The sequence below is a fragment of the Trachemys scripta genome, chromosome 11 (assembly GCF_013100865.1).
Source record: "Trachemys scripta elegans isolate TJP31775 chromosome 11, CAS_Tse_1.0, whole genome shotgun sequence".
Classification (NCBI taxonomy): Eukaryota; Metazoa; Chordata; order Testudines; family Emydidae; genus Trachemys; species Trachemys scripta.
The window spans coordinates 72561933-72587287 of record NC_048308.1 but is presented as its reverse complement, the minus strand read 5'-3'; the positions used below and the strand labels follow the sequence as shown (position 1 = coordinate 72587287).

General features: G+C 45.5%; 1 protein-coding gene across 3 annotated transcripts in view; it reads left to right on the top strand.

Moving 5' to 3' along the window:
• The window catches only part of SH3BP4 (SH3 domain binding protein 4), a 156712-nt gene extending 132105 nt beyond the window's left edge, over positions 1-24607 (top strand). For 2 of the 3 annotated variants that reach the window (XM_034785212.1, XM_034785210.1), the window contains exons 4-5: positions 17678-17866; positions 21437-24607. In XM_034785212.1, the coding sequence (XP_034641103.1) occupies positions 17678-17866; positions 21437-21661 (414 nt within the window). In that variant the 3' untranslated portion in view covers positions 21662-24607. Of the gene's footprint in view, positions 1-2544; positions 3239-17677; positions 17867-21436 lie in introns of those variants that run through there. The other variant, XM_034785211.1, reaches the window with a different exon arrangement.
• Positions 24608-25355: the final 748 nt, after the last annotated feature.

Sequence of the window (25355 nt, the reverse complement as noted above, 5' to 3'; positions counted from 1 at the left end):
CTATAATACCTCAGCAGAATTAAAAAAGCTCTTTTCAAAACTCCTACCTACATTTGATATCACTATGGAGAATGGGAAAATATTGGACCCCAAAGAGAAAGTGATGGAGCCCTTTGAGTTTTACTGGAATTCACATGATCATAGGAGCCGCCTAATGAACTAATTAAAAGTAAATAAATAATCATAAAATTAGGGATGAACTTTTCAAAGCAGTCTAGAGCAGTGGTTCTCAAAGCTGGTCCGCCACTTGTTCAGGGAAAGCCCCTGGCGGGCCGGGCCGGTTTCTTTACCTGCCGCATCTGCAGGTTCAGCCGATCGCGGCTCCCACTGGCCGCGGTTTGCTGCTCCAGGCCAAAGGGGGCTGCGGGAAGGGCGGCTAGCACGTCCCTCAGCCCACGCCGCTTCCTGCAGCCCCCATTGGCCTGGAGCGGCGAACCGCAGCCAATGGGAGCTGCGATTGGCCGAACCTGCGGACGTGGCAGGTAAACAAACTGGCCCGGCCCGCCAGGGGCTTTCCCTGAACAAGCGACGGACCGGCTTTGAGAACCACTGGTCTAGAGCATTTTGAAACATCAGCTATTAAGTCTAATGTATCTAAATCCCCTGGATTGCTTTGAAAAGCTCAGTCAAGATTTCCTCAAATTCAGGTATGTGGTCTGTTGTAACTTCATAGTGAAAGTTGCTCATATTATTATTTGAAGGAAACTTAAAAAATAAATAGTGCTGTCGAACTAGAGCTTGCTGTGACAGATTGATAGGGTTAGACATATTTAAATTGTCACTTTGATCCTTTGTAAATCATTCCACAATCTGCAGTGTTAAACTTTTGATAGCTAAGATCCCATTGTTTAAACTAGCAGCCATTCAGAGTCTGTACAGAAGCCAGCCGATAGGAAGAGAAGCAGCAGTTGGACAAGAAATTATATTAAACAGAAAATTTTATGCTTAAACAAGGCCAAAGCAAGGATGATGAATGCTGGGTGGGTGGGGGAGGGGATTGAGGCTAGGTTGAGGTCCAAGAAAGCTGCTGGGTTCTTGACTCCTGCACAGGGTTATATATTGTGGTGCATGGAAGTGGGGGAAGGCCGGGAATCAGGTTTTCAAGTTTTCTTTCCTTCCTGCCACACCATTCCTGCTCTGTTGTTAGGGTGACAGAGAGCTGCCAGACGCATCCCTCTGCTTCATGGATGAAGATTTCTGACAGACAGGAGCGACATTTTTAGCTGAAGTGTCTTAAAGCTGTAGCGTCCCCTTCTGCTTTGATAACTTACGGAGCTCTGAGCAGTCATACTCCTCTCTTACATACAATGCAACTCCGCCATCTTTTCTGCCCTGCCTGTCCTTCCTGAACAGTTTATATCCATCCATGACAGTACTCTTGCTATAAATGAGACAGTGCTGGTGGCAAGACATCCTCATGGCAAGGGGGTTTGGCCCTGGACTGTGCATTCCTCCCTGTGGTTTCCCTAGACCTGGGTTTGGTGACATTAGGATGTGCTGCATGACTTTGCTTACTGGGGAAGTTGTGTGAGGGTATGTCTAAACTACCCGCTGGATCGGCGGGTAGTGATTGATCTATTGGGGATCAATTTATCGCGTGTAGTGTAGACGTGATAAATCGATCCCCAATTGCTTTCCCATCAACTGCTGAACTCCAGCTCGACGAGAGGCGGAAACAAAGTCGACGGGGGAGCCGCGGCCATCAATCCTGCGCCGCGAGGACGCAACGCAAGTAATTCTAAGTCAATCTAAGATGCATCGACTTCAGCTATGCTATTCTCATAGCTAAGTTGCATATCTTAGATTGATCCCCCGCCCCCCAGTGTAGACCAGGTTTGAGAGTGGAGGTGGGAAGGTAGAAAGTTCTCTACAGGGTTCAGAAGGTGGTTATGGTTTTGTCTTAAAAACAGCCTGTTTTCAGTGTGTGTAGTTCTGTTTAATGGATGTAAACGGACTCTTTATAAGACCGAAATTAAATATTTATTCGTCTTCTTAAATGCTTCAGGAGCTCTTTTAGTTTGCGTTATTGCATTGAAGAACTGTAGTAGTTAAATGGGTTTTACTTTGGACTCATTGTCTTTGGCTCTAAATGGCAAAGATGGCTTGTACGTCTTGTTGCTGCTGTGCCTCACCTAAATGAGAAGGAAAGGATGAAAATGCTCTGTCTGAGTATTCCCAAAATAATGAAATAACGGTGAGAGTTGTGAGTTGCCAAAAACCTACTGCTCCCAAAGAGTTTTAAATCTTTTGAGTCGCTAGCACCAACCCCAGCCTTCTACACAAAGGCTTCAGTCCACTTAAGGTTTTTGACTGTGAAAGATGCTATTGATAAAAGATGGGCTTGCATCCTGGAGCAAGTGGATACCTCTTCAGAAATCAGTTTTAGATGTATAATCCTCCTGTGCTTCCTGAGCAATTATGATTTGGCTTGATCTAAGGAAAGACTCAAGGCATGAGAATTCAAGGGTAATATATATTTTTTTAAAATTTAAAAAGTGATGATTTTTCTTGTATCCATAGATATGATCTTTCTTTTCTGTCCAGTATCTGCTCGCAAGAAGAACCTTTTGGATTAAACTCTGCTCTCACCATTTCACTTCGAGATTGGTTTTTGGTTTGGAAAAGGAATAAATACAGGCTTCTCTAATCCTAAAGTCAAGAAAAATGACGTTCCAAAAGTGAAGGAGCAGTGTGCAAAACTAGCTACCTATAAACAGTTTGGAATGGAAGCGCTTCTCAAAACGATGAGTGGGAAAGTTTGCAGGTGATATGCAGATTGGGGGAGTGGTAAATAATGAAGAGAAGGTGTCGCTGATTCAGAGCCATCTGGATTGCTTGCTAAGCTGGGCTCAAGCAAACAATGTGTTATTAATACACCCAAATGCAAATGGATGCATGTAGGCTGTATTTACAAGATGGGGAACTCTCTCCTGGGAAGAAAGGACTCTGGGGTCATGGTGAATAATCAGTTGAACATGCGCTGCCAGTGCGATGCGATGGTCAAAAGGGCTAGTCCAATCCTTGGATGCACAAACAGTAATCTTGAGTAAGAGTGGAGATATTTTTTCTCTCTGTATCTGGCAATGGTGCTACTGGAGTCCTGTGTCCAGTTCTGGTGTCCACAGTTCAAGAAGGAGGTTGATAAATTGGATGATATGAATGAAAAATTTTATCATTCTTGTGGAAGAGCCACAAAAATGGACGTTTTAGAAACCATGCCTTATAGTGATGGACTCAATGTGGTCAGTCTATTTAGCTTAATAAAGAGAAGGTTAGTGGTTGACTTGATTAGAGTCTATAAATACCTACTTGGGGGAAAATATTAATCAATGGACCTAGCAGAGAAAGGTCTAACATGACCCAGTGTCTGGAAGCTGAAGCTAGACAAATTCAGACTGGAAATAAGGGGTAAATTTTTAACAGTGAAAGTCATTAACCATTGCAAGACTTTACCAAGTGTTGTGGTAGATTCTCCTTCAGTAGCTATTTTTTAAATCAAGATTGGCTGTTCTAAAAAAGCTCGGCTCTAGTTCCATAAGGAATTATTCTCGGGGAGTTCTCTGGCCTGTATTATGCAGGAGATCAGACTAGATGATCACACCTGTTCCATTGGGCCTGGGAATTCGACTCTCTAAGCTGATGAGACAAAAAAGTGAACTCCATGTCATCATCCAGGCTTCTTGTTAAGTCTGTTTTTCATCTAGCATTAGCAGTAATACCTGAGGGGAAAAAGGGACTGTCTTCAGAAGCTGGGCCATCCAATCAAATAGATAACTCTTTCACAACTCCCCTGCAAAGATCATGTCAATCAGAAACGACACTGGCATGTCGCACTCTAGGAAGAGCAAAAAAACAAGTCCCTGACTCAGTGAAGCCCTAAAGCAGGGGTAGGCAACCTATGGCACGCGTGCCAAAGGCGGCACGTGCGCTGATTTTCAGTGGCACTCATACTGCCCAAGTCCTGGCCACTGGTCCGGAGGGATCTGCATTTTAATTTAATTTTAAATGAAGCTTCTTAAACATTTTAAAAACCTTATTTACTTTACATACAACAGTAGTTTAGTTATATATTATAGACTTATAGAAAGAGACCTTCTAAAAACATTAAAATGTATTATTGGCACGCAAAACCTTAAATCAGAATGAATAAATGAAGACTCGGCACACCACTTCTGAAAGGTTGCCGACCCCTGCCCTAAAGCATGTGCTGAAGTGCCCTGCTCAGCTGAGACCTATGCGTGATGCACTGGTTCCAGACCCACGAAAGACAAAGGGCACTGCAGAATCGGTTCAGAACAGTAGAGCAGTTCTTGTACTCCTTTGGTTTTAAGATGCCCAGCATGCTCCTAGTTCAGAGGCCTTGTATGTACCCTCAGTCCACATCAGGCCTTGGTTAGAGAATGGGTAACACTTTCCGAAGTAGCATTTTTCAAAGTGACGTAGGCACTTATCTGCTTCTTAACAGTTTGCCCAGTAGCTCAGCATGTGCTATGAGCTGTTGCTGCTAGAAGGAGCAATGAAGTGACACTTCAGTGGATTCACTAAGCAGTAACTACACTGCCAGGTTCTTCAGAGTTGTATCTTTGAGATAATGACTTCCCTTTGGAATTTCTAGTGTTTTTATCATTCTAGCCCTTTCCTGACATTCAGTATTTCAGGGTGCTACTAGTTATGCTAGAAGAGAAGAAAATCACAGCATTTTATAACTTCTCGTTCACAGTACGATGGTTAGCCCAGTACTGAGGTTTGTACAAAAAATGAATTTTCCATCCCATTAAATCAGGCTGTTTGAGTTGTTGTTTAACTCAGACACCTGGAAACAGGTTCTGGCACTGTTGATGTCCTCAGAGTAACAGTTATGTTCTAGGGACAAAGTAAGCGCACACCTTATGCAGCGCCTCCTGAGACATGCAGCTTCGGAGTAGCAGAGAGCTAAAGATGGCCTCACGCCTCCTTTGCACCACCTGCATTCTGGGCTGGTGCAGGGCCAAAACAGTTGTGGTGTAAGTTTGAACAGGTTGCCATAGTGCTGGGTGCTACCAAGCTTTCTCCCTGGGGCAGCATTGGGTCATGCATGCGGCCCTACTGGGTTCAAGCTGGGAGAATTCTCTCCTGACCAGCTGAGGTCCCTGTATGCTGATAGCGTCATGTAGGGGCCAGGGTGGAGGCAAGACCCAATTATGAATTAAGGAGCCTGATGCAGTTCACAATTAATGTTGGTGGGAATCGTTCTGCTGGGAAAAGATCAGGCCCTGGATGATTCTCCCGATGCATCAAACACACATGAGCTGAGAAGGCAAAGGAATAGCTTGCCCATGACCTCCCATCCCAAGGGCGCTGCAGCAGCATCCTACCCACTTCTTGGGCTCAGCCCCAATCAGCTGAATTAGCACAAAGTTGCAGAGCAGCAACATGGGACTCTCTCCAAAGCTCCTCAATGTTAATATGGACATAGAACATCTGCACATGTGCCTTTGGCTCCAAGGTTCTTAGTGTTTAAATTCCAGGAGGAAACTATATTCCTCAGTCAGGCAAAATGGTGCCACAGCACTTCTGTTTGGCCCAGGTGAAATGCACAAAATAAAAGGTATGGGGTAGTAGCCCCCTCTGACCTAACTGTCTGTTATAATCAAAGGGCAGCTGCTTTTGATGCTAAGCTTTTAGGTTCTCCCATTACTTGTGCAGAGGGTAAAGGTTCTCGTGTCCTGACATATTGTTTATAATTGTGCTTTTATTTAGAGCTGTTCCAAAATCTACACTTTGTTTTAAAAACATAAATCTCCTCCGGTGCTTCTGACTGATTGTGAAAATCATTTTCACAGTGTGTCCAGCGTACCTGATGCTGGGGGGCCTGCTGCAGTTAGCAGACAGCTTAGCAGCAGATGGCTTCTGTTCTTCAGACAGCGTGAGGAGTATACTTTATGTCAGCAGGGCACTAGTTAAGTGTGGACATGGAAAGCTAATGGCCTTCTTCAGCCTGGGCTGTACTGGCAGTTCCTGCAAAGGGATGGGGAGGATCAGCTAGTGACTATCAAGGTATGTTGGAGTGTGGACTAAGGAGTATTGCCCTCCTAGCTCAAATTTAGGGTCACCTCTGCCCCTGTCCAAAGGTGGAGAGAGAGAGAGAGAGAGAGATGTATTCTCCAGTGCCCAAAGCATGGCTTGTCTCCAACCCCGTCGCTTCCCCCTGCCCTCAGCCACAGAGCAATTGAGTGTGTTCAATACAAAAGTCCATAGTGCCCCAAAAATCGAAAGCTTAGGCAGGGTAGAACTGAAGTGATGATACTATAAAGCGGGAAGGGATGCTGTGCTGGGGGCCAGGAGGAGGGGAAAGAGTGTGAGTTTGGGGCCATATCAAGCTGGGTTTCCTGTTGCATAACTTGGGTCTGCCATGCTGAATGGGACACGTGGCCTCATTGATAACATCTGCTCCACTCCTGGCTACTGATGTCTTGGAAATAAGTGCTTACCTAAACAGAAGTGTGTCATGACACTAGGGGGCTGCAGGTTTATAATCTGGGGGAGGGGAGGAAAGTGTTTTGTGAACTCACATCCCAGCTGTCTGGCTAGAGGTCCTGGCCCTAGAGAAATCCAGTGTACAAAGCAGAGTAATGTGCCCCTTCCTTCCTGGATTGTTCTCAAAGGCAGTGGGTAGCTTTTCTATCATAGCTTTACTTTAGATCACTCCTTTATGATAGCGTCCCTTTAGAGCTCTGGGTTTTCTAATAGTGAAAATTACTGTACCACCATCACCTTCTCTGCTAGCTACCTTTATTTATGGCACTACAGAAAGGTGGGATGCGGACTAATATGTAGTCGTGTTCTCCAATGCGCCACGATGCTTCGAACCTCTAGAGTGTTTTGCAACTTCAGTGGCATCAGGAGTCATTAACTAATAAAAAATATTCTGCATTTCGATAACTACTTCCATCTGGGGCTGGCAGAGCGGTTGGCAGCCCCTAATTCATTCTGGATTACCACTCCCCTGGGGCATGGGTAAGAAGCATTTACCCCACTTCACAAAAGGGGAAAGGAAGGCACCAAGGGATGGGTTTGAGTTCACTACGACCACCCAGCAAGTTGGTGTCAGAGCCATGAGCAGGACACCAGAGATCCACCAGGACAACAGGTCAATTGAGTTGCAAATTTCATCACTTCTCTCACACCAAGTGCATCTTCCTAGTCTCTAGGCAGGATGCCAGCTGCATCGCTGACCACGTGAGCCGATGGAGAATCAGGCCCATGGCTTTCTCACCCTCTGCAATCAACGCGGTCTCCTCTGGGGATACCGATGGATTTTCCATAAACTGAAATGAGTCTTGCGTGCGGAGGAGAGTCTGTAAATTAATCTGAGGGGAGGAGGTGAGATTTGCATGATTCTGCAAACACCATTGTGTGCAGTGCACGTGTCGCTCAATAGCAGCCAAAGCTTTGTACTGAATTCCCCTCTGGGCAATCCACTCCTCTTTTGCTCAGATGCTATTTTCCATGATTAGAGGATTGGAAATGGGATTCTGCCTTTCTGAGCTGGGATGCAAATACTGTGTCTCTAAATGTCTTTTAAATGTGTTTTCGTTGGCACTGCTTTGAAATATCATTTGAATCTCAAACCCCGTTCTGTGCTGCACTGCATGCTAGTCTCTTGTAGCAGGGCTAAAAGGAGCTCTGAGGTTAATGAATACTTTGATGAACATTGTCACTGTAGTGCTTTAAAGCAGTGGCAGTAATAGTACAGCCATGATTAGACTGCAGATTTATCCTGACGTCAGTGGAAACCAGAATATTTTGAGTGTATTTTAAGAGATGAATCTGTGTGTTTTGCTATCTCGTATTGGGGTCGGGGGGAGGCAGCAAGTGTAGCTACAAAAGCCTGATTCAGGATTAAGGTCCATTGTGACCCTGCTAATCCCAGCTGGACCAGTAATCGCTTTGAAAGCAAATGTATCTGTGATTTAATTGTATGTGTTTTTGCAGCAAAGGGGATGAGCTGTCCAAAGACCAGAGATGATCTGCAGCATTTGCTTTTATTATTGTAGTTGCTCTTGCTGTCCTGAACAGTCCCTGCTGCATTCTGGCCTTTGCGGGGTGTGTGTGTGTGTGTGTGTGTGTTTGGTGGTACTAATGGACTCTTTCTGATGTAGATGCACGAGGATGAAACATTGCTCGGCTGCTGTGAACGTGTCCTGCCCTGACAAACCCCCAGGTGCCTCTCCTGTTTTTCACCTCTCTCAATCCAGTATCTCACACTTGACCTGCTAGTGCTGTGGTTCTGCAATCTTCCATTAAGCTCTTATAGACTCTCCACTCTTCTGGCCCCTTGCTCATTCGTGCCCAGTCTCGCCTGCAGACCACCCCGTATGCCGGCCCTCGGTGTTCTGTCCTGCTCAGCAACAGTCAACAGACTCCTCTTGGCCCTCCTCGTGCTAGGGAATAAAGCAAGGAAGCTCCCTGTAGTGCTGCAGCATAAGGGTTACCTATGAGCCAAAGGCCTGATTCTCCACTGCCTTGCAGCATGGCTCATTGTTCCCCCATGCATAATGCATGTAAAACTCAGCCCTTCCGATCTGGTGGCGTCATGCACCAGCTGTGCTTCCACGGCTCCCATGCGAATGACGATGTGAGGTCCAAGGCAGAGGACAGTGGTCATGTAGAGAGAGCAGAGCCTGTTGGGATTCAGCCCCAGGGATAGCCTTCATTGGCTGGGAATTTCCAGACATATTTACTGGGGTGAAGCAGTACCAAGGCTCAGCCCTGATGGGCCCTGGCCTGGTTTTAGTGCTGGACAGACTCTGGACACTAGCATTCTTGTTCTTTTCTCCTTTTTAACCTATCAAGTTCTTTTGCTTATTGCATCATTCACTTCAGCATTCTGCAGAAGGGGCAAGGTGGGGCGGGAGGTTGGTCCCATAATCCCCTTCTCGCTCCTCAACCCATCACCCCATCCACTTGGATTGTGGCTGCTTTTCTCTGTCACAGCCATCCTCCCTTCTCTGTCTCTACTCCAAGCCCCTTCTGCTAACGCTAAGTCTTCGGTTGGCTTTACTTTCCTGCAGTGGTCTGGCTTCGCTTTCAGCCATGTTTGCATCAGGGGCGCATGAATAGCACCCTCAGTACAACAGCACATTTGTGCTGACTTTTTATCTATTTTACTCTGTCCCCACACTTTCCACTTTTGGTGCCTTTTTGTATCTACAACTCCTAGCAACATCCTAGCTGTAGTGGGGGGGGGGAGGGGTGAAACTGCCCCTGGGTAAGAGACAGCTGGGGTTTTAGCACCATGAGAGGCAATCTAGGGCTGGGGGATGAATGACTTCAATAAGTTGAAATGAATGATGCAATAAGCAAAAGAGTACCTGAGCTGGGTGTTTCTGCTAAAATGATCAGAGGTGACATGAGCGACATGGATATTCTAATCATCTGTAGGTTTCAGAGTTAATCCACTGAGATGAATTGGGGCTGTTCACACCTCTCAGATACGTGTTGCTTCAGGTTGCTCCTAAGACTTGGTGTCATCCGTTTACTCTTAGTTCCACTGGAAAAGTGGAAGGCTTGAAACAGCCAGAAAAGCTGAGATTCTGTGGCATGATCCTGCAAAAAAAAGGGGGGTCCTTCCGTGAATTCTGTGGACTCTCAAACGCACAAAACCCTGATTGTTTTACGCCTCTTATTTAAAAACTGTTTTAAGATCTGCAGTTGCAAGCAGTTTCGCAGGCGCCTTAAAACAAGTATTGTAATTGTGGCTGTCTGTAACAGAATCATTTACTAATTTTCATTCATTGAGTGTGTACAATATATAACTGGTCCCTATGCCAAACCAGACAGCATTTTCCCAGCCTGACTTTTAGAGCAATAAATCAGTTCTATTTTGACTGCTTACAGATAAGATGGCATAGTAAAAAGAGGGGACTGTTTCTTTCAGTATTTCATGAATTTGGTTATTCATGAATACAGCTTTATGAAGACTTCTCTGTAAATGAGTTTTTGGGTAATTCCCAGAGTCTGTGTGGGTATGTCTACACTACGGGATTAATCCGAATTTATATAATTCAAATTTTGGAAACAGATTGTATAAAGTCGAATGTATGCAGCCACACTAAGCATATTAATTCGGCGGTGTGTGTCCATGTACCAGGGCTAGCGTCGATTTCCAGAGCTCTGCACTGTGGGTAGTTATCCCATAGTTCCCGCAGTCTCCCCTGCCCACTGGAATTCTGGGTTGAGATCCCAGTGCCTGATGGGGCAAAAAACATTGTCGCAGGTGGTTCTGGGTACAGCCTCACTCCATGAAAGCGAGTGGCAATTGCCCTGTGGAAGCTTGCAACGCTAGACAGCTACCAGTCAGTCGGGAATCAATTTGGAGTGGGCAAATCTACTGTGGGGGCTGCTGTGTTGCAAGTAGCCAAAGCAAGCACTGAGCTGCTGCTACGAAAGGTAGTGACTCTGGGAAATGTGCAGGTCATAGTGGATGGTTTTGCTGCAATGGGATTCCCTAACTGTGGTGGGGCGATAGATGGAACCCATATCCCTATCTTGGTACCGGAGCACGGGGGTACCCAGTACATAAACCGCAAGGGGTACTTTTCAATGGTGCTGCAAGCACTTGTGCATCACAAGGGACATTTCATCAACATCAACGTGGGCTGGCCGGGAAGGGTTCATGACGCTCGCGTCTTCAGGAGCACTAATCTGTTTAAACGGCTGCAGCAAGGGACTTACTTCCCGGACCAGAAAATAACCGTTGGGGATGTTGAAATGCCAATAGTTATTCTTGGGGACCCAGCCTACCCCTTAATGCCATGGCTCATGAAGCCATACACAGGCAGCCTGGACAGGAGTCAGGAGCTGTTCAACTACAGGCTGAGCAAGTGCAGAATGGTGGTAGAATGTGCATTTGGCCATTTAAAAGGTCACTGGCGATCGTTACTGACTCGCTCACACCTCAGCCAAACCAATATCCCCATTGTTATTGCTGCTTGCTGTGTGCGCCACAATCTCTGTGAAAGTAATGGGGAGACCTTTATGGCAGGGTGGGAGGCTGAGGCAAATCGCCTGGCTGCTGATTATGTGCAGCCAGACACCAGGGCGATTAGAAGAGCACACCAGGAAGTGCTGCGCATCAGAGAAGCTTTGAAAACCAGTTTCATGGCTGGCCAGGCTACAGTGTGAAATTTCTGTTTGTTTCTCCTTCATGAAAACCCACCCCCTTTATGGACTCATTCTCTGTAAGGAACCCACCCTCCCCCTTCCCCCAGCTTGCTTTCAAAGGAAATAAAGTCACTATCGTTTAAAAATCATGTGTTCTTTATTAATTGATTATAAAAAGAGGGAGAGAACCCGGGTGGGGTTTGGGAGGAAGATCGGCGGGAAGGAAAAGGCCACTAAAAAATGGTTTAAAAAATGACAGCCTTTTGCTTGGGCTGTCCACTGGGGTGGAATGGGAGGGTGTACGGAGCCTCCACCCCCCCTCCCCCATTCACTGGCTTCTTTCCTATATTTTGAAACTGTGTCCTTCCACTCATTCAGATGAGCTCTTTCACCGTGGGTGGATTCCATGATTTCTGCGAACATCTCATCTCACATCTTCTTTTTCCGACGCCTTATCTGAGATAGCCTTCGGGACGGAGGAGGGAGGGAAAAAAGGAGAGAATTTTTTAAAAAGATACATTTTGCAGAACAATGCTTATACTCTTTCACGGTGACCAACACTATTCACATTACATAGCACATGTGATTTCTGTGCAAGGTCGCATTTTGCCTCTTAATATTGAGTGCCTGTGGCTTTGCTGCTAGAGATCACAGACGCAGGTCTGGGCAACAGAATTTGGCTTGCATGCAGCCATGGTAAGCCATTGTCTTTCGGCTTCTGCGCCCTCCTTTCCCACATACCAAGCAAAGCCCGTTGAGTGCTGCGGTTTTCCTGTTAACCTTCAGCAGCAGAAAACAAACTACCCCCCCCCCCAATTCTCTGGATGATCGCTTTATCCCTCCCCCCACCGCGTGGCTGGTATCAGGGAAGATCCCTGCTAGCCAAACGCAAAAACCCCAGGCCCAATTCCCCCCCCCCCCCCCCCCCCCCGCGCTTGGCTAACTGCAGGGAAGGATTTCTTTTCAGCCACAGGCAAACAGCCCAGTAGGAACGGCCACCTCTGTCCCCTTAATTAAATTCCCGTATTTCAACCAGGTTACCATGAGCAATATCACTCTCCTGAGGATTACACAGCGAGATAAAGAACGGATGTTGCTTGAATGCCAGCAAACACCGGGACCATACACTGCCAGGCTTTGTCATGCAATGATACCAGATTATCAGCAAGCATGGCATGGTCAAGTCTCCTACCATGGAGGACGGAATAAGGCTGCACTGCCCAGAAACCTTGTGGCAAGGCTTTTGGAGTACCTCCAGGAGAGCTTCATGGAGATGTCCCTGGAGGATTTCCGCTCCATCCCCAGACACGTTAACAGACTTTTCCAGTAGCTGTACTGGCTGCGAATGCATCCCAAATCCTCAGGGCAAAGTAATCATTAAAAAAACGCTTGCTTTTAAAACAAGTTTTTTATTTTAAAAGGTAAACTCACCTGAGGTCCCTTCCATGGGGTCATGGTCTTGGATACTGGCTTGGGAGGGTACTTCAGTCAGGCTGAGAAAAAGATCCTGGCTGTTGGGGAGAATGGAGTGCTGTGTGCTCTCCGCAAGCTCGTCCTCGTCCTCCTCCTCCTCCTCCCCGTCCGCAGAATCCTCAGGTGTAGCTGATGAGATTACCCCCTCCTCGGAATCCACAGTCCAGAGGTGGGGTAGTGGTGGGCGGCCCCTCCTAGAACTGCATGCAGCTCGGCATAGAAGCGGCATGTCCGCAGCTCTGACCCGGAGTGACCGTTTGCCTCCTTTGTTTTTTGATAGGCTTGTCTGAGCTCCTTGACTTTCACGCGGCACTGATCTGAGTCCCTATTGTGGCATCTCTCCATCATGCCCTTGGAGATTTTTTCAAAAGTTTTGGCATTTCGTCTTTTCGAACGAAGTTCTGCTAGCACTGAATCCTCTCCCCATATAGCGATCAGATCCAGTACCTCCCGTACGGTCCATGCTGGTGCTCTTTTTTGATTATTGGCCTGCATGGTTACCTGTGCTGATGAGCTCTCTGTGATCACCTGTGCTCTCCTGTGCTGGGCAAACAGGAAATGAAATTCAAATGTTCGTGTGGCTTTTCCTGTCTACCTGGCCAGTGCATCCGAGTTCAGATCGCTGTCCAGAGCGGTCACAATGGTGCACTGCGGGATAGCTCCTGGAGGCCAATACCATCGAATTGCGGCCACACTAACCCTAATTCGAAATGACCATATTGATTTTGGCGCTACTCCGCTCATCGAGGTGGAGTACAGAAATCGATTTTAAGAGCCCTTTATTTCAAAATAAATGGCTTCGTTGTGTGGACGGGTGCAGGGTTAATTCGATTTAACACTGCTAAATCCGAATTAAAGTCATAATGCTTGTGGCTTGCCATTAGATTTAACTATTCATTCAAATGATTAAAGCATGAAGAGGCAGTAGCCTTTTGCCTCCTCAAGGCATCTTTTCTCCTGAACATGCCGGCCATGGCTTGCTTGGAGAAGAGATCAGAGTGGCTTGCTGCAATGTTTGCTAAGTACTGGGTAGTTTCTGTGTTTGTACATATGTAATTAACTCGGATTGTCTAGGAAACACAGCAAAATGCTAGTGTTCAAGTGCAATTAGTGACTCAGCCTTGCCACTGCAAAGCCAGGCTTCCTTCCTTCCTAGCTGATTTGTAGCATTGAGGAGCCATAGAGTTGGAGCCCCTGGTAATGATCCGGCCATTGGGCCCTGAAATGGTGGGATTGCTGAGCCTGAAAGGGCTAAGCAGCTGGGCTGCCTTTGCTGCAAGGGACTCTGGGGACATCTCTAAAGAGAGCCTGCCCCCCACTCCACACACACACCACGCGCCCCAGGCTCTGAGTGCACCCCCTAGCTCTGTGACAGGCACAGTGTGCCTGAGGAAGGGGTGGGCTGCAAGAGGGGCGTTCTCCTTGCAGCAGCTGCTGCTTGAACTAGGGCACTCTTGCTTCGGATGCTGAGGTCCTGTGTTTGCTGCCTGAGAGGACCAATCCAGGGTTCGCTGCACAGAGGTGATTATGCAGAGAGCGCTTTCACAGCTGAGAGCGTAGGCATGTTTGATAGTTAACTATACTACAGTTCATACTTGTTCAGTGTACTGACTTGCGCTTGAACCGTTGTTTGGCAGTTTCCAGGAGAGGGACGGGAGGCGAAAACGCTGGTTCCAGTCCCCGTCAGGACTGTCTTAAATATTCCTCGGGAAATGATGGCAGTGACCCAATTGGCTTGATACAACAGTGTCACTCCAGAGTTCGGCCCATGACTGCAGGATACACCCGTATATTTCTGTGGCTCATCGCTCTCCTATCTGAGCAGTTTATAACACTTATAAAGTTTTATACCCCTTAATCTCTTACCTTGTTTGCTTAACATGAGAGTTTATTACTTCCATTGTTGATATGGGAATACAGTGAGAGCTCTGGTTAGAAGAGCTAATGTAATTCCACAGCCATAACTTGATTGCAGTCCTCCTTCCCTCTGCCTCTGCTTACCAGAGAGCAAGACAATGCAAGTGCTCTGTAGCTGCTTTCTAGAGGGTTCATTTCAAAAGGCAAGCAGGAGGGGAGATTATCAGGGGAGCAGGATACACTCTCTTAGGTGATAAATATGTGGGCCTCTGGGAACTTCGTCCTGAGAGATTTGGTAGTTTAAAGCCTAGGAACTAGACATTGCTTTTCTCTCTCCTAGGGTGCTGTTCTCTATGGTGTCGGCAGTATGATTTCCTCCTCGGGATGGTGTTATGGGGGTTGAATGGCAATTTGAGGAAGTATTTTATCGCGTGTAGCACACTCACATACAAGCAGGTTTAAAATTAAAATGCTGCTGGGGGATTTTATCCACTTTGCCTCTCTTTCAGTCTGTGTGCATTCCCAGGATTGTTGTATTGTTTGGATTCACAGTAATGTTGAGCTGAGATCCCTGTTAAAGTTCTTTGACATGTTCTGCATGTCGTTGGGTAGCTCTGGAACCACAGCCTTCACTCGGCCTGTCTCGAGACACTTACCTTTTCTCTCTCAAGAACAGAGGGCACCCAATGAATCTGAAAGGCAACGAACTTTAAAACAGAGCAAAGGAAATGAATGTTTACACAACCAGTGGAACTCATTGCCACAAGATATCCCTGAGGCCAAGGGCTTAGGAGATAAAGAATGATTAGACACTGGTGGATGTTCTCATCTACTATTAATTGTTTTTTAAATCCTGTGTAAATAAGGGATATAAACTCTCATACTTCAGAGCACAAATCAGTCACCAACTGCCTGAAGCGAAGATGAAATTTTCCCCATAGGTAGGTAATTGTCCATGAATGGGTTATTGCGTAATCTCTGAAACATCTGGTACTGGCCAGTTTAGCAGCCAGCATGCTGAACTAGATGGAGCATAGGTTTGATTCAGGCTGGCATTTCTATGTTCAATAAGGACAAATGCAAAGTACTCCAGTTAGGAAGGAACAATCAGTTGTACACATACAAAATGAGAAATGAGTGTCTAGGAAGGAGCACTGCGGAAAGGGATCTGGGGGTCATAGTGGATCACAAGCTAAATATGAGTCAATAGTGTAATGCTGTTGCAAAAAAATGAACATCATTCTGGGATGTATTAGCAGGAGCGTTGTAAGCAAAACATGAGCAGTAATTCTTCTGCTCTACTCTGTGCTGATTAGGCCTTAACTGGAGTATTGTGTCCAGTTCTGGGCACCCCACTTCAGGAAAGATGTGGACAAATTGGAGAAAGTCCTGAGAAGAGCAACAGAAATGATTAAAGGTCTAGAAAACATGACCTATGAGGGAAGACTGAAAAAATTGGGTTTGTTTTAGTCTGGAGAAGAGAAGACTGAGAGGAGACATAACAGTTTTCAAGTATGTAAAAGTTTGTTAGGAGGAGGAGGGAGGTAAATTGTTCTCAACCGCTGAGGATAGGACAAGAAGCAGTGGGCTTAAATTGCAGCAAGGGAGGTTTAGGTTGGACATTAGGAAAAAGTTCCTAACTGTCAGAGTGGTTAAGCACTGGCATAAATTGCCTAGGGAGATTGTGGAATCTCCATCATTGGAGATTAAGAGCAGGTTAGACAAACACCTGTCAGGGATGGTCTGATAATACTTAATCCTGCCATGAGTGGACTAGATGACCTCTCATAGGACTGGAAGTGACCTCAATTCTGTGATTCTGTGTTGTTAATTACTGTTTAAGCCCTTAATTTCCTAGGCCAGTTGAAAGTCATGGGTAAGAGTCCTACCTGGCACTTGCAGGTCTGTTTTTGGAAGTTGCATCCCTTTTTGCTCAGTCTTATGCAAAACCAGGCTGTGGTCACATGGTGTTGTGAGTCTTTAATTTCACTGGAATTCTGGATTCATTCAATGTCAGTCATTTACTGGTCAAAGAATTGGCTAGGTAGGAGAGGCAGAAAACTTCCCACTCCAGGTTCCCTAGTTGAAGCGACCACAGGGAAGGGTTTGCAGAATTCGCAGCTTTTAAATCAATAAACTCTTCTCTTTTAAGAGTTTAGAAACTAATGAACTGAAAGTTGGAGTGTGCAGGATGAAAGTCATGTAACGTGAGCCAGAGTCCTCAGCAGAATGACTGCTTCCTTCACACCACCTAAATCTCTGACCTGCCCAGGCAGCTGAAATTTAGAAATTAATGGAGATATCCCATCTCCTAGAACTGGAAGGGACCTTGAAAGGTCATTGAGTCCAGCCCCCTGCCTTCACTAGCAGGACCAAGTACTGATTTTGCCCCAGATCCCCAAGTGGCCCCCTCAGGGATTGAACTCACAACCCTGGGTTTAGCAGGCCAATGCTCAAACCACTGAGCTGTCCCTCCCCCCTGGGTGGCACTAGAATCAGATCTAGGCCTTGCCTTCTCGGGGTTGGCAGATGTTCTGGTTATTAACAAGTACCTGGGTTCATTTATTCTTTGCATCCTCTTTTTCTCTGTATTGAAAGCCATGTTTGTTCTTCTCTGGTCACTATACCCTAACCTATTTTGACCATATTGAGTTAATTATCTTTATTACATGCTGCTTTTTTTCTCAATTCTTAAACTGCATCATGGAGCTAATTATTTAGTGCGTTTGCCTAGAAGATCTGGCTAGAACACCCAGCCCTACCTCTAACATCAAGGCAGAGTGCTTTATCCACTTAATGAGATAATTCTTCCTGCAGGTCCAGTGACCGTATTTCACCACCTGTCGTATGGGGGAGGGGAGTTAATGATTGATTCAAGAGATTTCCCTGTGCACACAGACAAGGTTGTTTAACCAGCCATGAAGCCAGAAAGGGGAAGGCAAGACTTGCCTTGCTGCTGGGTTTCAGATTGAGTTGGATTTTGGTAGGGAGGGCCTTGGCTTCCTTCTCTCACAGGCTTTATCACTTCCGTGTTTGAGAGCAAGGAATGAAGTGCTGCTGTCATTGTAGTAATGAGTTGTCACTGTTCTCAGTTGTTGCTGGGCCAGAGTGGCAGGAGAACACTGTTGGTGGCTGCTAGAAGATGAAACCCTGGGACTGTACCTGACCTTTGCTTGGTTTGGTTTGCTCTGTCTTCTCTCAGGCCTTACTGAAAATAGACTGCCAGGGGCTGGTCGTGAGGCTCATTCAGGACTTTGTGCTCCTGACCACAGCCGTGGAAGTGGCTCAGCGCTGGAGGGAGCTGGCAGAGAAGCTAGCCAAGGTCTCCAAACAACAGATGGACGCCTACGAAGCCCCCCACCGAGACAGGAATGGAGCGGTAGACAGTGAGGTGAGACTAGATTTGACAATCCCTTAAAGCATGACACATTGTGCAATGGTCTGGAAGCAAACACTTGAGGGCTGATTTCGGCTGCCTTTTGGGTTTTTTGGCTGAGGTGTCAGCAAATAAGAGCGCTTCTTTGGCGATGGCAAGCCAGAGCAAGGTTCCTTCCCACTGGGAGATGTGAGTGCCTGAAAGTGGCCCCTGGAGGAGAAGCTCCATTGATCTTTGAGTCTGAGAAGCTGCCTGCAGGGGGAGCGAGTGTTTCATCATTTTCACAATTGTCCAATTTTCCCTTTCTGAAAGGGGGACAAATCAGTGTGTTCCTGCTGACGGCTCGTGATTGACACACTTCCCCCCCGCACACACACCTACCTCTATGGGAGTGGAGCAATGAGCCTGCCAGTGTAGGCTCGGTACTCACATCTCATGGGGTGGTTTTGGTTTGGGGTGGGCTGGATGCTGGTCAGTTTCAATCATCTCTCTGCTGTTCCTTTAAAAATAAGTAGCACCTCTCAATGACTGACTGAAATCCTGGGGCCCTTTCAGTTTGAATAACTGTTTGTCCCACCCTCTGATACTGCCCCCTGGCTTGAGTTGAGGTTTTTCCCCAAACCAGTGGCTCTTGTGGGGTTCATTGTTCATGTTCTGTTAGGGGAAATAGGGACCAGTGCTCTGGACTGAGATCTGACCACTGCAGGGCTCCAGCAGTCGTTCTCTTCCCCCATGGGTCCAGCTTTGCACAGCGTAGCTGGGCGTGCTACAGGGTTGTGGCAGCAGGGTCGCCTTGCTATGAAGCATCAGGAGCTGATGAGCAAACAGCCCGAATCTGGACCTGATTCAGCAAAGCGCATGCTTGAGCCTCACTGAAGTTGATGGCATTTAAACTAGGGCTGTCGATTAGTCACAGTTAACTCACGCGATTAACTCAAAAAAATTGATTGCCATTTTAATCGCATTGTTAAACAATAGAATACAAAGTATACAGTGCTCACTTTATATTATTATTATTATTACAGATATTTGCACTGTAAAAATGATAAAAGAAATAGTATTTTTCAGTTCATCTCATACATAGTGCAATCTCTTTGTCGTGAAAGTGCAAATTACAAATGTAGATTTTTGTTGTTGTTACATAACTGCACTCAAAACAATGCAAAACTTTACAGCCTACAAGTCCCTCAGTCCTACTTCTTGTTCAGCCAATCGCTCAGACAAACAAGTTTGTTTACATTTACGGGACATAATGCTGCCTGCTTCTTATTTACAATGGCACTTTTGTAGCTAGCATTGCAAGGTATTTATGTGCCAGATATGCTAAACATTCATACGTCCCTTCATACTTTGGCCACCATTCCAGAGGACATGCTTCCATGTTAATGATGCTCATTAAAAAAATGTGTTAATTAAATTTGTGACTGAACTCCTTGGGGGAGAATTGTATGTTCCCTGCTCTGTTTTACTCGCATTCTGCCATATATTTCCTGTTATGGCAGTCTCAGATGATGACTCTGCACATCTTCATTTTAAGAACACTTTCACTGCAGATTTCACAAAAGGCAAAGAAGGTACCAATGTGAGATTTCTAAAGATAGCTACAGTGCTTGACCCAAGGTTTAAGAATCAGAAGTGCCTTCCAAAATCTGAGAGGGATGAGGTGTGGAGCATGCTTTCACAAGTCTTAAAAGAGCAGCAGTCCAGCTTTGAAACTACAGAACACGAACCAGATGATGAAAGAGAACATGCGTCCATCTGCACTGTTTGGATCATTATCTAGCAGAACCCCTTATTAGCATGGATGCATGCCCTCTAGAATGGTGGTTGAAGTATTGAAGGGACATATGAATCTTTAGCGAATCTGGCATGTAAATATCTTATGATGCCGGCTACAACAGTGCCATGCGAACACCTGTTCTCAGTTTCTGGTGACATTGTAAACAAGAAGTGGGCAGCATTATCTCCTCGAAATGTAAACAAACTTGTTTGTCTGAGTGACTGACTGAACAAGAAGTAGGACTGAGTGGACATTTTTAGACTGTAAAGTTTTACATTGTTTTATTTTTGAATGCAGTTATTTTATGTACATAATTCTACATTTGTAAGTTCAACTTTCATGATAAAGAGATTGTATTGCAGTACGTGTATGAGGTGAATTCTTTTGTTTTAATAGCACAAATATTTGTAATAAATATAAAGTGAGCACTGTACACTTTGTGTTCTGTTGTAATTGAAATCCATATATTTGAAAATGTAGAAAACATCCAAAAATATTTAAATAAATGGTATTCTAATATTAAGTGTGATTAATCACTTTAATTGCTTGACAGCCCTAATTTAAACACTTGCTCAAAGCTGAACGTGTGCAAGTCCCTTGCTGAATATGTAGGGCCCTATCAAATTCACGGCTATGAAAAACGCGTCACAGACCGTGAAATCTGGTCTTTTGCGTGTTTTTTACCCTATGCTATACAGATTTCACGGGGGAGACCAGCGTTTCTCAAATTGGGAGTTCTGACCCAAAAGGGAGTTGCAAAGGGTCACAAGGTTATGGGGGGGGGAGGGGAAAGAGCGGTATTGCCACCCTTCTGACCTAGGTGGCCAGAGAGTGGTGGCTGCTGACTGAGGGCCCAGCTCTGCAGCAGCAGAAGTAAGGGTGGCAAGACCATACCATGCCATCCTTACTTCTACGTTGCTGCTGGCAGTAGCTCTGCCTTCAGAGCTGGGCTCCCAGCCTGCACCCACTGCTCTCCAGCTGTCCAGCTCTGAAGGCAGCACCACACCACCAGCAGTGCAGAAGTAAGGGTAGCAGTTCCACACCCCCCCCACATACACACACACACTAACCTTGCGACCTCCCCCACCCCACAACTCATTTTAGGGTCAGGACCCCTACAATTACAACCTGGTGAAATTTCAGATTTAAATAGCTGAAATCATGAAATTTACAATTTTTAAAATCCCATCACTGTGAAATTGACCAAAATGGACCACAAATTTGGTAAGGCCCTATGAATAGGGATGGACGCAAGCACTTTGCTGAAGTGGGGCCTGAATGGGCAGATATCGCTCCAGTGTTGTGTGTTCTCCAAAGCATTCAGTTGGACCAGAGCCTGTTCTGGTGTTAGAGTAGCAGCCGTGTTAGTCTGTATCTGCAAAAAGAACAGGAGTACTTGTGGCACCTTAGAGACTAACAAATTTATTAGAGCGTAAACTTTCGTGGGCTACTGCCCACTTCTTCGGATGCATATAGAATGGAACATATATTGAGGAGATATAGAATGGAACATATCTATCTCTATCTTCTCAATATATGTTCCATTCTATATGCATCCGAAGAAGTGGGCTGTAGCCCACGAAAGTTTATGCTCTAATAAATTTGTTAGTTTCTAAGGTGCCACAAGTACTCCTGTTCTTTTTGTTCTGGTATTGCCATTCCTGTGCCCTGAAGCAGCCACAGAAATTCCCAGCAAACGACTACGTTTCTGTAGCAGAGCAGTGTCTAGTCTACCTAACAAGAACAGATCTCTCAATTCTGTTTGTGTTTGTTTTCTCTTTTTGCCTCTCTGGCATGGAACACAGGCCATGTGGAAACCAGCCTATGACTTTCTGCTAACCTGGAGCAATCAGATTGGAGATAGCTACCGAGATGTCATCCAGGAGCTGCACATAGGGCTGGATAAGATGAAGAACCCCATCACCAAGCGCTGGAAACATCTAACAGGAACCCTGATCTTAGTTAATTCCTTGGACATACTCCGTGCAGCCGCCTTTAGCCCTCCAGACCATGAAGATTTTGCTATCTGATGGCGAGGACAAAAAACAGGCAGGAGCTGACAAAAGGCCAAAGTTTGAACGTTTGCTCTGGGACTGGAATTGCACAGTGAAGCAGGACTTCTTTTGAGTGTTCTCCCTCATGTAGAAAGAGTCCAGAAGAGCTGGGTTTTCTCTGCTGAGGGGTTGATACCAGTTACACAACTTTCTATTTGTAAAGTTTAACAGTGGGTGGGGAAGACCCCAACACTTTTTTTTTAAGACATTTGCAAATAAATCTCTAATTTTTTAATGAGCAGCAAAAGTTGAAACCACTTCAATGGGAGAGTTGTTGCATTTTTATGTTGTGTAGGAACTTTTTTAAATAACTTCTGAAATTGACCATGAATCATGTAAATATGTATTTAAAACAAAGCACGGTGTGAATCTCTCCTTTCCATTCCCTCAGACCACCCCCCCTTACAAGGTTTTCTATAGTGTGAGACTCTGGAATCACTGTTTTGTATTCACCATTGCAGTAACTCTGAACCTCCTACAGCCCTAAGAAAATGTTACAAAGAAAAGCAGTTGTACTTTTTTCCCAGTAGCTCTCCATGATCTGTTTTTTTATATATATACTTTTTCTAATGTCTAGATCTGGAAATACACAATACCTAGTTTTCAGATGTACCACTTAAGTTCTTAACTTGAAGAGTCAGTGCTGCCTTTAGCACTCAGGCATCCCTCCTGCCTGCTGCTACAATGAGCATTCTGGAAGGAGCTGAAAAGATTTCTGGTTCAGTGGCGTTCCCTCCCCTTCTTCTGCCTTTTGCTTTTTTAGGGACATTAACTACAAAGGTGCCAGTCTCATTGAAGGTAACTTTTCTCTCTACTGACTGCTCTGTACTGCAATAAGAGCATCTTGGGGATCTCTGCTGGGGACCTGCATGCTCCAGAAGCAGTCAGGAGAGAAGAGCTGTATTAGACATCATTTAAAAAAATGTCTTTACTAAGTTGGGATCTGATCCAAAACTCATTGGAGTCTGTGGGAGTTATTACGTTGACTTAGGTGCCATTTCAGTCAGCCCCTTAAAGTTTAGGGTCTGATCCAAAGCCCATTCAGGTTGATGGTGAGACTGCCAGTGACTTCCCTGAGCTTTGGATCAGGCCCCTCAAGGCTACTGAGCTCCAGTCTGTCATGTAAATAATCCGTGCTCAGAGAAATGGTTCCACTGAGCTGAAATCTTACCCCTTCTGGGGTTCCTTCACGTGCGACATCGACTACCTTTTTTAACAGCCTTTTGAATGATCCTCTCTCCCTCCACCTTTGAAATATTTCACACAGGGGAAAACATATTTTTGCACAGAACGAAGATGTTTATTTTGAGTGTGAAATCACGTAACACAATAACAATGCCCCGTGCAATGGAAAACTGATGAAAACGTTCCCTATTAAAGCTGTTTCTGCTGGGTTGATCACTGAGATTGGAAGTCTATTTTTATTCCTTGAGCTTTATATCGACGAGCAAGAGGTTAGTGTGACCTTGCTAGAAGCATCATGGTCTTGTATCGACTGATCCATGATCACAGGTTGTCAGGAGATAATGGCACAATTCTTTTTTTTTCCTCCATTGTCAAGTTCGTACCAGGCATAGGAGGCAACAGCTGGCGTCAGTCATCCATCCGTCCAGTGGGTTTGCTCTGAACCGTTTGGCTGGCTTGCATCACAGGACCATCTCATCCAATGTCTAAAATAAAAACTGCTTGATGCAGTCTGCCTGCACCCTGCGACAGGCAGACCTTAGAAGTACTCTTGTGACTTGTGTATCTGGGTAGGCACTGCAGAATCTCCTGAGAGTAGAGCGACAAGTGAGACACACATGGCTTCTGGGAACTCCGCTCCTCCAAAGAACGGAGACACAGTGTAATGGAGATTGTGCCTCTAATTTCCCCTCCAAATGTCACCCTGAAAGAATTTCCCTTAGAAACAAGTCTCCCACTAATGAAGAATAGCACCTTAATATCATGGATATTCTCCTCAGGGCCTTTAAGGTATTTCTTATGCAACTTATTATAGCACGGAGTTAAAACCTGGCAGACAGTAATGCTCACAGACTGGGTCCTTTTTTATTTAAAGGAACAGACCACCTTAAATATTGGGGGTTTTTCATGCACCAACCTGAACCCTACGTGGAAATGCTGGAATACCTTATGTAATGGAAGCCGAAGTTCAGCGTATTCCAAAAGCAGAGAGCAGACCTGCCTAAAGGGTTCACTCTGCCAAATGATGCCATGTGCATCAGCAGAGGGCTTGTAAGTATCTGTTCGAAGCACAGACTTGTTGCTTTCTTCAGCAAGCTGTTGGCTTTAGCTGTTTAAAAGGCCCTGATCCTGCCAGTGGGTCTGCAGAGGCCTGGGCAGAACTTGCTGAATCGCTTCAACGGGAGCTTTGCACAGGGATCTAGTTGGAGAATTAGGGTCTAACCTACTGCAGATGAAGACAGTGGGGAGGCAGGGTGGCTGTATTGCTCTTACAGCAGCGTTTAATCTATCAGACAGATGCTTTAGCATCCAGGGATTCTTACAAGATGGGAAATTACTGGCTAGTTTTGTTTTCCCAGATTTTCTGACTACCTCAGGTCCTGTACGCCCAGCTGGACATTTCAACAGAAGCCGAAACCCACCATTCTGTCCCCTCCCTGAGAATCATTTTAGCCCAAACAACTGCAATGGTTCGGAATGAGTCAGCGTAATCACTACGTGATTTTTTTCTCCCTCCTCCTTTAATTTAAAAATCCACCTCCTTTCACACGTTAAAATCCACGTGCCGTTCAAATGCCTTTCACCCACCACTATCAGGCCCTGCTGTGGAGCCTTGGTCTGGATGTTGCATTACTTTGTTATGTACAGCAATTGCTTATTGTACTTAACAGCTAATGTTTTTTAAAAATCTTCGGGGGGGGAAGAAATATTACAATTAAAGTCGTTATTTGAACACTCCTGAGAGGTCTTGATATGTTCTGTTTCCTGGGAGGTTGCCTCAGTCATAGGACTGTATTGGAAACTTCTCTCTAGGTTTCCACTGGATGATCTCTTCCTCCAGCAACTGGTTGACTCATCAGCCCCGCTCCCATCCCTGGCATACCTTACAGAAACAAAATCAATATCAAGGAATTTGTCCTTGAAGCTTTGTGCCTTCATCAAGTTCTCAGCCAAGTTCTACTTCCCTCCTCAAAAGCAACTCATCAAAAATAGAGCGGGGCTGCAACTTCACAGTCAAATATCTGCATAGGTTTAATTTTTTTCCAAGCTGTAAAATCATTTGCATTCCCCCCTCCCCAGGGTGGTATTTGCATTTAAATACTAGACAAGCCTAAAATATTTTACTTTAAAAAATGAAAGGCAGTTTGGCTGAGAAATGATATATGCTACAATATTTTGTGGCAGACATTTTTATTACTCAACTGCTTCTCTTGCATTTTTCTGGCTGGAGAAAATGATCAGGTAATTCATCACTGGTTGGAAGGTTCCTAAAAAGCCCCTGAGTAAGAGGAATGTGTGTGTAAAAATTCAAACAAGGATAGAGCAATTCCCCAAGATTCACCTTCTTTAGTGTTACTGGTCCAGTAGCATTGGGTGTGACATCAACGGTAGAACAGCTTCTGGTTTTTTACCTGAACAGTCAAACACCCCCTGTTTCCCAACTGTGTGTTGTAAGATGGTTAACAACAATATAAGCAAGCTTATG